Source organism: Plasmodium relictum (assembly GCF_900005765.1).
Source record: "Plasmodium relictum strain SGS1 genome assembly, chromosome: 11".
Classification (NCBI taxonomy): Eukaryota; Apicomplexa; class Aconoidasida; order Haemosporida; family Plasmodiidae; genus Plasmodium; species Plasmodium relictum.
The window spans coordinates 1081332-1093682 of NC_041689.1; the positions used below are offsets into that span (position 1 = coordinate 1081332).

Sequence of the window (12351 nt, forward strand, 5' to 3'; positions counted from 1 at the left end):
CACATATAAAAAAAATAATTTTTTATTGTATAAAATGCTTTTTTCTTTTTATGGTTCTAGATGTTCATTCATGGCAAACTTATCAAAAGATAAGTAATAATTTATAAACTTTGTTAACTTTTTTAATAATTTATCACAAAAAAAGGAATAATTTTCTTCACTTGTCTTTTTCATTAATATATCATATAACATAGTTCTGGTGGGATCATTTAAAAAATTTAAAAAAAGAAAAAATATATCTTTTGTAAATATAAAAGATGTTTCAATTTTCGATTTTTTGTTATTTTTAATAATTTTATTAAAAATATCAAAAGCATTAAATTGCTCATCATCATCTTTAAAAAAAAATTTAGTAATAATGCTACAGCAATTTTTTTTTCGTATATCATTTATTTCAACTTCTAATAAATTTATTTTATTATTTAACTCTTCATTTTCTTTTTTATAAAATTTATTTTCTTTTATTAAAACTTTTTTTTCATTATCATAGTCTTCTTTTTTTAACTCAAAGTAATTTATAATGTAATCATACGGATTTTCTATTTTTTCTTTATTTTTTATTAAATGTAAAAATATTTGTACAAATGTAAAAAAAACATCAGTATCTGATAAATATTTTCTAAAGTCATAAAATTTTTGTTTTTCTTTATTTTTTAGTATTGATTTTACATACTTTGAAGTAATTTTATATTCTACATCTGAATTTGATATATATTTTTCTTTCTCTTTATCATATTCTCTAATATATTGTCTTTTATCACCTCTTTTACCTGATTCCATATTTTCATTATCGAATAAATACTCTGCAGCTACATTTGACACACTTATTTCAGAAAAGCATTCTTCACTTGAACTATCTATACTACCACTACCATTACTAGAAATGTTTAAAAAATTTGCAAATAAATCATCATATGCTTTGCTATTCATTTTATTTTTTTCAGAATTTCTTATGCACTTTTATAAATTTACAATTATATCATTAAATTCTTCTACATCCTAATAAAGTTATTATTTTTATCGATTCATGTATTTATATAAATTTTTTAATATTAGCATATATATGGAAAATTTCCTTTTTTTTTTTAAATAAACCAATAACTAAAATATAATTGTATTTTATCTCTATTTTATAATGATATTTTTAAGATAAAACTATTTAAACGATTAAAAGATAAAATATTTTTTATTGATCTTAAATATATCCGAAATATGGATATTTCAATATATTAATTTTGGTTTTGCTTAAAATTTTTAAATCTCCTAAATAAAAAAAAAAAAAAAAAAATAGTAAATTCTAATATTTGAGCCTCTATAAATCCTTTTTTTTTTTAAAATCTAAAATTGTAGTCTTTTTTTTCTTTATACTTAATTTTACCTTAAACTTTTTCAATTAAGTACAGGAGACACAATAAAAATGATGAAATAAAAATACTAAAAACATAAAATGAATTATTAAAAAATAAGACACTATTAAAAAAAAAATAATTCTTTATACTTTTGAGAATTTTTCAAAAAGTTTAAAAAAATTAAAATAGTGTATAAAATATAAGTTAATAAATGCAAGCCAAAAAAAAAAAAAAAAAAACTATATCATCTTTCTAGAATTAAAAAATACTTTTTTCTGTTAGTTATAAGCATGCAAATATTTCTGTTCAATTTTAATTGTTTTGCATACACAATCATAGCTAGCTGTGTGAACATTCAACGAGTCTTTTGCATTAACAATATCAGAAATTTGGTCATTATGTATATTTTGTATGTTGTATTCCATATTTCCAAAATATGAATTATATATATAAAAATGAGATGATGAGAAATTATCACTTGTATGAACTATATTAGCTATAAATGATTCATTATTCATAAAAATACTTTTATTAAAAGAACATGATAATCCATTACCAAATGTAAATAATGATTTAAAATTTCTTAAATCCCAAATTTTTGTTTGCCCATCAAGTCCAGATGTTAAGATATAAAAATTAGACTTATTAAATTTAATTGATTGAACAGAATAACCATTATGCGCATTAGCTTGTGTGTGTATTAATTTGGAATTATGACCATCCCAAAACTTTATATGACCATCATCAGAAACTGATGAATAAATGTTTCCATCTGATGTTCCACTAATGCTATTAATTGATGATGTATGAAAATTTTTTTTATCAAAAGAAATATAGCATGTTAAAGTTTCAAGCTCATACATTTTTAATATATTTTCATTTTTATTACTTGTATACAAAAAATCACCACATGGATGAACATACAAGCATATAAATGGATTTTTATCTTGTATTAAAATATTCTTATGTGCTTTGTTTATACTTTCATTTAAGCTAAATTTATTTGCTTGTTTTTTTTTTTTAATTAATTTGTTAACATCAAGGATTTGAATTGTGCAGTCATCACTGGCAGAAAATAAAATATTTTTAAAAGGATGAAACTTTACGCAGTTAACTTTTCCTGTATGTCTATCTATATTATAAATTTTTTTTTTTTTTATATCATATATTTTAGCTATTTTTACAACATTATCTAAACCACCTGAACATAAAATATTATATGAGTAATTGGTATCACAACAAATACATTTATTTCTGTGAATTAATTCAATACGATCATTAATTTCATAACTATATAATCTTTTCATATTTTCACTTTTTATATCATAATTTAACACTGAATCATTAAATGTGTATATTTTTTTATTTAATGATTCAACATTAACTAAACTCTTTATATCTTGTTCATTGTTAAATTCAGAAGGCTTGCATATATTTTTTGTATATGTATTAAAAAGGTAATCATTTTCAACATTTTTATTTTCTTGCAAATTTAACTCTTTTTTCAAAACCTTATAAGAATCAATTAAATTATCATCTATAAGTTGTTTCAAAACTATTTCATAAAATCCTATTTTATCAATACACATACTTTTTTTCTCTTCGAGGTTACTTAATCCATTATCATCTATATTTTTTTTACGACTTCTTTCTTGTTCATTTTCTACAAATTTAGAATAGTTGTCATTATTTGTTATAATATTATCGTTTTTGTTGATAACATTATTTGAAGAAAAAGAATTACTAACGTTATATTCTTTCATTAATGTGATATTAATTTCTTTTGCAATAATACATAGAGTGTTATAACTTTCAATATTAAATATATTTTCTAATTATACGTCAAATTTAAATGTAAATGTATCATCTTTACCTTTTTAATAAATTTAAACAAAAATTGAGAATAAACATTCATTCGGATAAAATTCCTTAAAGTAGCGGTACATAAATATGGATGTTTTATTTCAAATAAAAAAAAAATTAATTTTAAAAATATAAAATTTTTATGTTTACATAAATTTTTTTTTTATTCATTTACCTATTCATAAATTTAAAAACAAAAATTTTTTTTTTCTTTTGCATAATTTTAATTATTATTTTTTTAATTAATATAAAAAAATATTTAAAAAAAAATTTTTACTCAACAAAAAAAAGGTAAAACTAATAAGAAGTTTTAATTTATATATATTTTAAGAATTATGAAAATTTATTCTTTCGATTTTAAACACAATTTTTTCATGTAAATTTTGTATATCATAAATAATATTTTTACTCAATTTTTTATGAATTTTCATTTTTTTCCACTATGAAATTAATAAAATTAATTTTTATCTAAAAATATTTATAAAGATATTGATATTTTTTTTTTCATTTTAAAATAGTAAGCTATAATTCACTGAGACTACTATATTTTTGGTAATTGAAGTAATAGTATTTTAATTAATGAGCAAATCTTGATAAGTTTTACAATTGTGCAAAATAATTATACTTAGATATAAAAGAAAATAAAAGGAAATGATATTTTACAATGTATTAGATAATTATATTTTTTTTATAAGGTTTACATCTTCTTAATTTTGTATTCTTTTATTTTTTATATAAAAGCAAATAATTTAAGTGAAATGGTTTATTAATTACTTTTAAATATATAACAAAATAAGGAAAAAAATATTTTCTCCACACAATGCATTTCAAGTTAAATTTAAGATTAATTATGTACGTCTATACGTTATATAATTTATCTCTTTTTAATTAACCTAACTTTGATTTATCTTAAATGAAATAATAATATTCTAATAACAATTTACTGTTAAAGAGAAGAAGTATCTATCTTTTTGCTGAATTTTACTCATATTTTAAGGTTATGGCATTAGGTGCTTATTAAATATTTCTAACTTATTTCAAATTAAAAAAAATTTTTAATTATGATATAAATATATTTTTCATTTTATATTCACATTTTTATGAAAATTTCTCAAAATATTACTATTATATAATACGAAACTTTTAGAAAGACAATATAATAAAAAATGAGTATGTCTTGCATTTATTCTTATGAAGTTTCATTCCTTTTTTAACTAAAAATTTACATGAAAAAAGAAAAAAAAAAGGAAAGAAAAGAAAATCATATGGATTGTATAAGTAAAATCCATTTATTTTATTATTTGGTTCTTTTTTCCTTTTTTACTTTTTTTTTTTTTGCTCCAATAATTAAAATTTTTTGTTTATTATAATTTTTAAGATATAGAGAAAAAAAGCACATATAATTATCTCATATGAATTTTTATGTTAATTTTCATAATTTTTTTTATTTCATTTTTTTTTTCAATTTTTTTTGTTGTGCTTTGTTGTGTTGCACATCAACAATCAGATTAAAATTAGTTTATAATTCACCATTTTGTTTTTTAGTATTAATTTAAATTTTTTTATTACTGTTTTTATTAAAACTACATTCAAAATTATAAAAATTTACTAAATAATAATATTTTCCAGTATTTGATAAAGAAGAAGAAAAAAAAAATTTACAATAAAATAATAGAATGGAATTAAGTGAAAGTGCATTACCATAACTGTAGAGCACGCAATTTTTTTTTTATTGACTATTTTTTATTTTTGTTTTTTCCTATTTTTAATTCTAATTAACCTTTTTATTTTATTTTATTTTATTTTGTTTTATTTATTTACTTTTTTTTTTTACTATAACAACTTTTCAATTTTATTTAATGGACATAAATTTAATGTTTTTTAGATATAACTTTCCACTTTATGCATATGTATCTATATATTAAATAAACATATATTTAGAAAACTGATATAAGTTTTCAAGTAAACTCATATAATAAAAAATGATATTTTTAAAATTCATCAAATCATTTACTTTAGTACTATTGTTCCTTTTATATTTAAATAATATTGTCTATGCATATAAAATTATTATGAAGGAAGAGACAAGTAAGAATATTGTGAATGAAGATCATTCCCATGAAGAGGCAACATTTATAAAAGCAAGTGAGGAAGAATATACAAGTAAGAAGGAAGATGAGGCAAATGAAATTGATATTTCCTCTGAAGAAAATCCCACTAAGCATTTACCCGGTAATGAAAATAGTGAAACAGGTACAAATATAAAAGATTAAAATGTTTTAATAAATAATAGCAAAGTTGAAAATTATATTTTTTTTTAGTAAATGAAGAAGGAAATGATAATATAAGTGGCGGTGAAACTGATAATTCAAATGAAGTAAAAACCACTAAAGAAAATGAAGTTGCTTTTACTGAAGATTTAATTAAAAATATGATGAAAACAAGAGAAAATGAACAACAAAAAACAATGAAAGATATTTTAGACAATCCTGAAGACATACTCATTATAGCATCTTCTGCTAATAGTTTTTTTCAAAAAGGAAAAGATTTATTCATGACAGACAGAGATAATTCAGAAACAATACGAAATAATCTAAAAAAAAAAAATAATGAAGTGAAAGAAGCAGTTAACTATATAGATGAAGGTATATATAAGCTCGAACAAATAATTATGAAAGTGAGATTTTATACAGAAGTTATAAACAATTTTATAAAATTTAAAAGTAACTATGTATGCAATTATTCTAAATGTGGTGAAAATGCTCGTTGTTATATTGTTGAAAAAAATAAAGAAGAATGCAGATGCAGAGCCAACTATATTCAAGATACCAATACTGATCTCTTTACATGTATACCTATGAATGAAAAAAGTTGTTCTGTTAATAATGGATACTGTGATAAAAATGCAGAGTGCTCTATTACTGATAATATAATTAAATGTCAATGTGAGGATTCTTTTTTTGGTGATGGCATTTTTTGTGTTAAAAACTATCAAATGAAGCAATCTCTATGCATATTTATAATATTTTTAATATGTTTGTTTCAAAAATATTTTGTATAATACAAAAAAACAAAAATAAATAAAATAAAATAAAATAATAAATTTTTTTTTATATTAAAATTTTTTTTTTTAAATTATTTCTCTTTAATAATATTTACTTTTTTTTTATTATTAAATTTTTTTTTTTTTATTTCTTTAAGGTTTTTTTCATAAGATTTTATCTCTATTTACTTTTCTCCATTTAAATATACATTATTTATTTTTATTTACTTTTTTTTTTTTTTGTCAACAAAAATACGTGGAAATTATGTGATATTTTAAACTATCATTATTTTTTAAAGTAATTCACAAATAATAAATAAAAAGAAAATATGATTAAAAATGGAATTACTGATTTCCTTTTTTTCAGTAAAAATTATAAAGCAAATAAAGTACTTATAGAATACAGTGATAAATTTGTTATGCTTTCCATAAAAAAGGGATTTGCAAATATAACAAAGAAAGAAGTTTATTATAATTGCGCAAAAGTTGTCATTTGTTACAATTCAATTTTTCATAAAAAAGATGAGAGTAAAATTCCTTTTTTTAATACAAATAAATTGTGTTCAAATGTTAGAGAAAATCTAATAGAAAGAAAAAAAACAGAAATTTGTTTTGAAGAAATTATAAAAATTTTAAAATCTTTAAAAAATAAAAATTTTATCTATAAGGAGAAAAATATGGAAAAAAAGATTAATTTTCTTTTGCCTTATATATATGAAGAATGTAAAAGAAATTATGTTCACTTTTCATGCATCTTGCATAATTTTCATAAATTAAAAAATAATTTTACAAAAGAATACAAAATAAAGACATACAATGAATTTAATAAAATATTTCTCTATAATATTAATCTTTTTAGTTTAAAAGAATTAACTATCATATTGAAATGTTTATTAGAAGAAAATCACATGAACATGAATAATATTATTCATTTTTGTATTTATAAATTTATCTATTACTTAAGTATAGATGTTTTATATAAAAAAGATCAAGTATTCTATTCTATCTTTTTTTCTATTTTAAATGATAATTTTAAGGAACATTTACAAAAATTTTTTTCCTTAAATATAAATACTATAAACACTGATTCTAACATAAATTACTTTTATGATGTAATATATAATTTAAATAATTATGATAAAAAAGTCAAAATAAATTATTTCAAAAATAAATTATCAAAACACGTAAATAACTTTTTTAATTTACATGATGTATCATCATTCATGTCTTTATTAAAAAATCATAATTTAAAATTTTTGTCATTTTATGCATTTTTATCACATTTATTTTTATCATCCCGTTATTTTGATATGCCAAACCATTTTCAGGAACATTTAGAACAAAATTTTTTAAGTTATGAAAGAAATGGAAATTTTGTTTTTTCTCAAAGAAAATCATGCAATGAATCCAAAAAAGAGACCATAAATGAACAAACAGATAAAAAATTGTTTGATAAAAAAATAGATAAAGTAGTAAAAGAGGATAAAATATATGAAATAGAAAATAGTAAAGTAATAAAAGGTGAGATAATTAATTACTGTACATATCTAAGCAAAAAGGGGAGTATTATTTTTCCTTCAATAAGAGAAAAGGAAAAATTAAATATTAAAGAAAATATTCTTCACAGCATTTCTGTCATAATTTTTATAAGCATTAAAAGCAAGCTTAAAAATAAATTTATATATATACTGGCGAATCATTTATTATTAAATTATATAAATTATATAAATTTAATTGATATATGCAATATATTTGATTTATTTATATACGACGCTAAAAATTATGATAAACAATTAACTATTTTTAATAAAATGAAAAATTTAATTTTAAAAGAAACTGATATAAAAACTTTTGCCATATTCTGTATAAGTATAATGAGAATAAAAAAAGAATTAAATAATTATTTTAACGATAGTATTATTTCCATATATAAAGTGATTCTAAATAAAAAAAGTAATAAAAATAAGTTTATTAGGGAAAATGTAGTAATTTTTGCTAATATTTCAAATTTTTTATCAGACAAAAAAATTAGTGCATTATTTTATTTATGTTATATAAATAAGTTTAATAATTTTTTAAATTTTCTAATTGTTCAAAACAGAACTAACAATTGTAATTTATTTATGAATATAATTGATATTTATGATATACTTAAAGCATTTACAATAAATATTAAAATTTATGAAAGTAATGATTTTTCCTTAAAAAAAAAAATAAACCCTTATTTAAATTCCTTATTTATTTATATGCTAAAATTTTTAGAAGATATGTGTTTCAAAAAAATTACTTTACATGAAGATAAATTTTTTTATTTTTTACATCCTAATTTAAACGATGTTAATAAATTAAAAGTTTTGAACAAAATATGTTATTATTTGAATTTGTTATTTCCTCTAGTTAAAATTTTGAGAACACGAAATATAATTAATAGTACAACTTTACAATTGTTTTCAAATGTTTTATGCTCTTTTAAAAATAGTATATATAAAAATTATGAAATTACTCTTTTTAATAATAGTAATAATAAAAATTACATAAATATTTTAAGTTTTATATTTATGATTAATGGCCATAATGAATGCTCTTAAAATATAGAACTCTCTATATTTTATTTTTTATAATAATTTTATTAAATATTTTTCAAAATAAATATATAAAATATTTGTTTTTTTATTTATTTGTTATAGCAAATCTTTTCAAAATAATAAAAAAAAAAAAAAAAAAGAAAGAGAAATATGCATCTCTATTGTGTCTAGATAATTTTATTTAATTATCTTTAAAAAACGTGTTTTTTAATTTTTTTTGTTTCATTAAAATTGCTTGATACACTTTTTTTTTTTTAACTGAGCTTAATAAATTTTTAGTATTATACTTTAACAACACATTTTTTATATCATCCATATAATTTTTTTTAAAAATTTAAAAAAAAAAAAACATAATTCCATTTAGACATTTAGCTCATTTTCCCTTTCAAAGGTAAAAAAACACTTTTTGTTTCTTATGTATTAAATAAAGAAAAAATGCATTTATCGGAAGAATTTTTTTTTAATTTTTTTTAAATATTAATGAATTTATGATCTTAAATTTCTATATTATTTTATTTTCTCTTTAAATATAAATTAAGAAAAAAAAAAAAAAAATAAATAAATAAACTACGTTTAATGTACACTACATTTCACCAAATCAGTTCTATAAATATTCAAGATTTCTATTTTTTTTTCATTTTTTTCCCTCTATAAATTTTTTAGAAATTCTTTTCATGTATAGATTTAATCTATAATAAAAAAAAATATATATATATGTATATTGTGTTGTATTCATTTAGTAAAATCAGCACTTTTGTCTTTTTTTATTAGAGATAGTTAAAAAAAAAAAAAAAATTAAACTGGACCTGATATTTTTTTTTAAAGTTTTTTTTGGAAGGAGTAAAAAAGAATTTCAAAAATGATTATTTTTTATTTTAATATTTTATAAAAAACAACAAATTTTAAAAATATAACTAAATAAAATACAAATTATATAATTAGCTTGTGCATTTATAAATATACCAATAAATAGAATTTATTTATAATTGATTCATATTTATAAGGATTTGGATTTACACATAGATATATAAATCATTAATTTTTCATTTCATCTATTAAATAATATATTTAACTAGAAATTTTTTTTTATAATTATATATATATTTATTAAAAAATTAAAATTAAGACCTTTTTTTGCAGTAACATATATTTGTCCTATTTTTTTTTTTTTTAAATTCTAGAATGTAAATGAAATTTTGCATTAATTTTAATTGAATGTGTTTTATTACAATACACTTAAAAAAAAAAAAAAAAGGAACAATGAAATTATATATATTATATCTTCTCCTTTTTTTAGTAAATTGTTCAGAAAATTTAATGTATGAAAAAATTAAAAAAATTGTAAATGAGGTTGACAAATGTTCACTAGAAGATGTAGAATTCATGGATGATTACACCCTAAAATTATATTGGATATGGATTAATAATTTTTTTAAATATTTAAGAGTTAAGACTTATATATATGAAAATGATGATATTTATAAGCATATCATTAAAAAACATAAGAATATGTTAGAAGAATTTAAAGATAATTTTATTTATTATAATGATAGATCTGAATTTATAAAAAATGCCTTAAATATTCTTTCAAACGAGAAAACATTAAGAAAAATGATAGATTTACATGTACCAATAAAACAAATAAAATTTTTTCAAGATTTAACAGAAATCACATTACTAAATATTTTTTTAGAAGAAAAAAGTAACTTAATAAATTCATATAAAAAATATATAATGTTTGAAGAGCTTCGCGATGTTGCTAATTCTAAATATTATTATCATAAAAAATTATTAGAAAATAAATGGGAATCCAAAAATGATGATACTTTATTTATTGATAAAAAAAAAAAATATAATAATGATAATGACAACATAAATAATAAGCAATTAAAAAATGTTATTACTCTTAATATTAATGAAATCCCCTATGTTAAAGAAATGCAATTTGATTATTATGATAATAAGAAATGGGATAAATATTTGTATTATGAATTTAACGATCCAACAACAGATTCACCAAATTAAATTTTTAAAGATAATAATATTGAAAATGAGTTGAAATATTTAAAATAAACATCAAATTTATATATATATAAAATTAAAATTGGATGAGTTAATTTATTTTATTATTTAAAAATGTTATGCAGTATATTCAAATATTTTTTTTTTATATTCATGAGTAATGAAAAATATATAATTATTTGAAAACAAAAAATAAAATAAACATGAATATGCGTTAATAATTATATAATATACTTGTACTAAATGTGTAAAAAAAAAAGAAAAAATATTATTTTATTGGATAAAAAAATTTAGGGACAATTTTTTCTTTTAATTGTATTTGATTTTTATAGAAATTTATAAAAAAATAATCCCTAATTTTTGTATACCACTTGATATTTGTTAAAGCAGTTTTCTTATTTTCTTCATTTTTATAAGCTTCAATTAAATTTAAAGCAGAAGTTTTATATTTTATATATCTCTTATATTTCAACGGATTAAAATCTTTATTATGTAAATCTATATTTTTATCAATATCATCATAAATAGAATTGACATCACTTAAACTTAATTCTAAAACATTCTTGTTTTTCCCTTAAAAAAAAAAGTAAAATGAAATTACTTATATTTGAATATATACAAATATTTTTTGACATTTTTCATCTTACCAACTCGAATTCTTTGGATTGGTTTTTTTCCAAAGAGCAAGGTTTTTGAAACAATTTTTTTTGGTATAAGATTTAACATTTAATAAAAAAATATAAAAAAAAAAAAAATAATAAAAAAGTATGTATATAAATATATAAAAAGAAAAATACTATTTGTATTTCTTATATAATCAAAGTATCTTCAATATAAAAAAAAGATTATATATTGTGTAAGCATTTCTATTTAAAAAAAAAAATTATTTCTTTTTTTCCTTGAAATTGCAAGTACATATGAAAATTATTTTAATAATTAATATTTATATCTAATGAATTAAAATTAAAAAAAAATTACATATTGTTTTGCCATTTTTCATCTATTTAATTTACAAATTTATATGTTTAAACAATAATTTCAATTTAATTATTATTAATACGATTAATTTAAAAAAAAAAAATTCCTATCATCATGTAATAAAAAAAAATTTTTTTTTTTAATGCACATATTAAAAAAAAAAGGATATAAATCAATTGGCTAAAAAAATAATAGAACTTTTAAAATTCTAACTTTAAAGTTTCCATTTTTAACTTGATGTTCTTAAAATACATTATTGTAATAATGAAGTTTTTTAATAATCGTATTAAATACAAAAAATATATATATATATATATATATAATATTATTTCGTAAAGTAAACCTATTACTAGCTACTTTCAACATTTCTTTTGTAAAGTACAAAAACATTAAAATATAATTTTTTACTTTATATAGTTTTTCTACAATATATCAATTAATTTAGAAAAGTATAAATAAATTAAAAAGTAAAAAGTAAGAAAAGAAAGAAAAGAAAAAGAATAAATGTAAG

At 17.9% G+C, this 12351-nt stretch overlaps 6 protein-coding genes across 6 annotated transcripts; 3 read left to right on the top strand and 3 right to left on the bottom strand.

Annotated features, from left to right (window-relative positions):
* Window positions 1–48: 48 nt before the first annotated feature.
* On the bottom strand, window positions 49–930 carry PRELSG_1127800 (conserved Plasmodium protein, unknown function; the record flags this gene model as incomplete). The annotated part of the gene is made up of 1 exon (XM_028677553.1): window positions 49–930. The coding sequence occupies one exon, from the start codon at window positions 928–930 to the stop codon at window positions 49–51; it is 882 nt and encodes a 293-aa protein (XP_028533931.1).
* Window positions 931–1627: 697 nt separating this feature from the next.
* PRELSG_1127900 (cleavage stimulation factor subunit 1, putative) lies at window positions 1628–3112 on the bottom strand (the record flags this gene model as incomplete). The annotated part of the gene is made up of 1 exon (XM_028677554.1): window positions 1628–3112. One exon carries the CDS (start codon window positions 3110–3112, stop codon window positions 1628–1630), a length of 1485 nt encoding a protein of 494 aa, XP_028533932.1.
* A 2082-nt stretch (window positions 3113–5194) lies between these two features.
* On the top strand, window positions 5195–6273 carry MSP10 (merozoite surface protein 10, putative; the record flags this gene model as incomplete). The annotated part of the gene is made up of 2 exons (XM_028677555.1): window positions 5195–5465; window positions 5534–6273. 2 exons carry the CDS (start codon window positions 5195–5197, stop codon window positions 6271–6273), a joined length of 1011 nt encoding a protein of 336 aa, XP_028533933.1.
* Window positions 6274–6584: 311 nt separating this feature from the next.
* On the top strand, window positions 6585–8843 carry PRELSG_1128100 (conserved Plasmodium protein, unknown function; the record flags this gene model as incomplete). The annotated part of the gene is made up of 1 exon (XM_028677558.1): window positions 6585–8843. One exon carries the CDS (start codon window positions 6585–6587, stop codon window positions 8841–8843), a length of 2259 nt encoding a protein of 752 aa, XP_028533934.1.
* Window positions 8844–10055: 1212 nt separating this feature from the next.
* On the top strand, window positions 10056–10865 carry PRELSG_1128200 (conserved Plasmodium protein, unknown function; the record flags this gene model as incomplete). The annotated part of the gene is made up of 1 exon (XM_028677559.1): window positions 10056–10865. The coding sequence occupies one exon, from the start codon at window positions 10056–10058 to the stop codon at window positions 10863–10865; it is 810 nt and encodes a 269-aa protein (XP_028533935.1).
* A 265-nt stretch (window positions 10866–11130) lies between these two features.
* PRELSG_1128300 (conserved Plasmodium protein, unknown function) lies at window positions 11131–11588 on the bottom strand (the record flags this gene model as incomplete). Its single annotated transcript, XM_028677560.1, has 2 exons — window positions 11131–11435; window positions 11510–11588. The coding sequence occupies 2 exons, from the start codon at window positions 11586–11588 to the stop codon at window positions 11131–11133; spliced, it is 384 nt and encodes a 127-aa protein (XP_028533936.1).
* Between the last annotated feature and the right edge of the window lie 763 nt (window positions 11589–12351).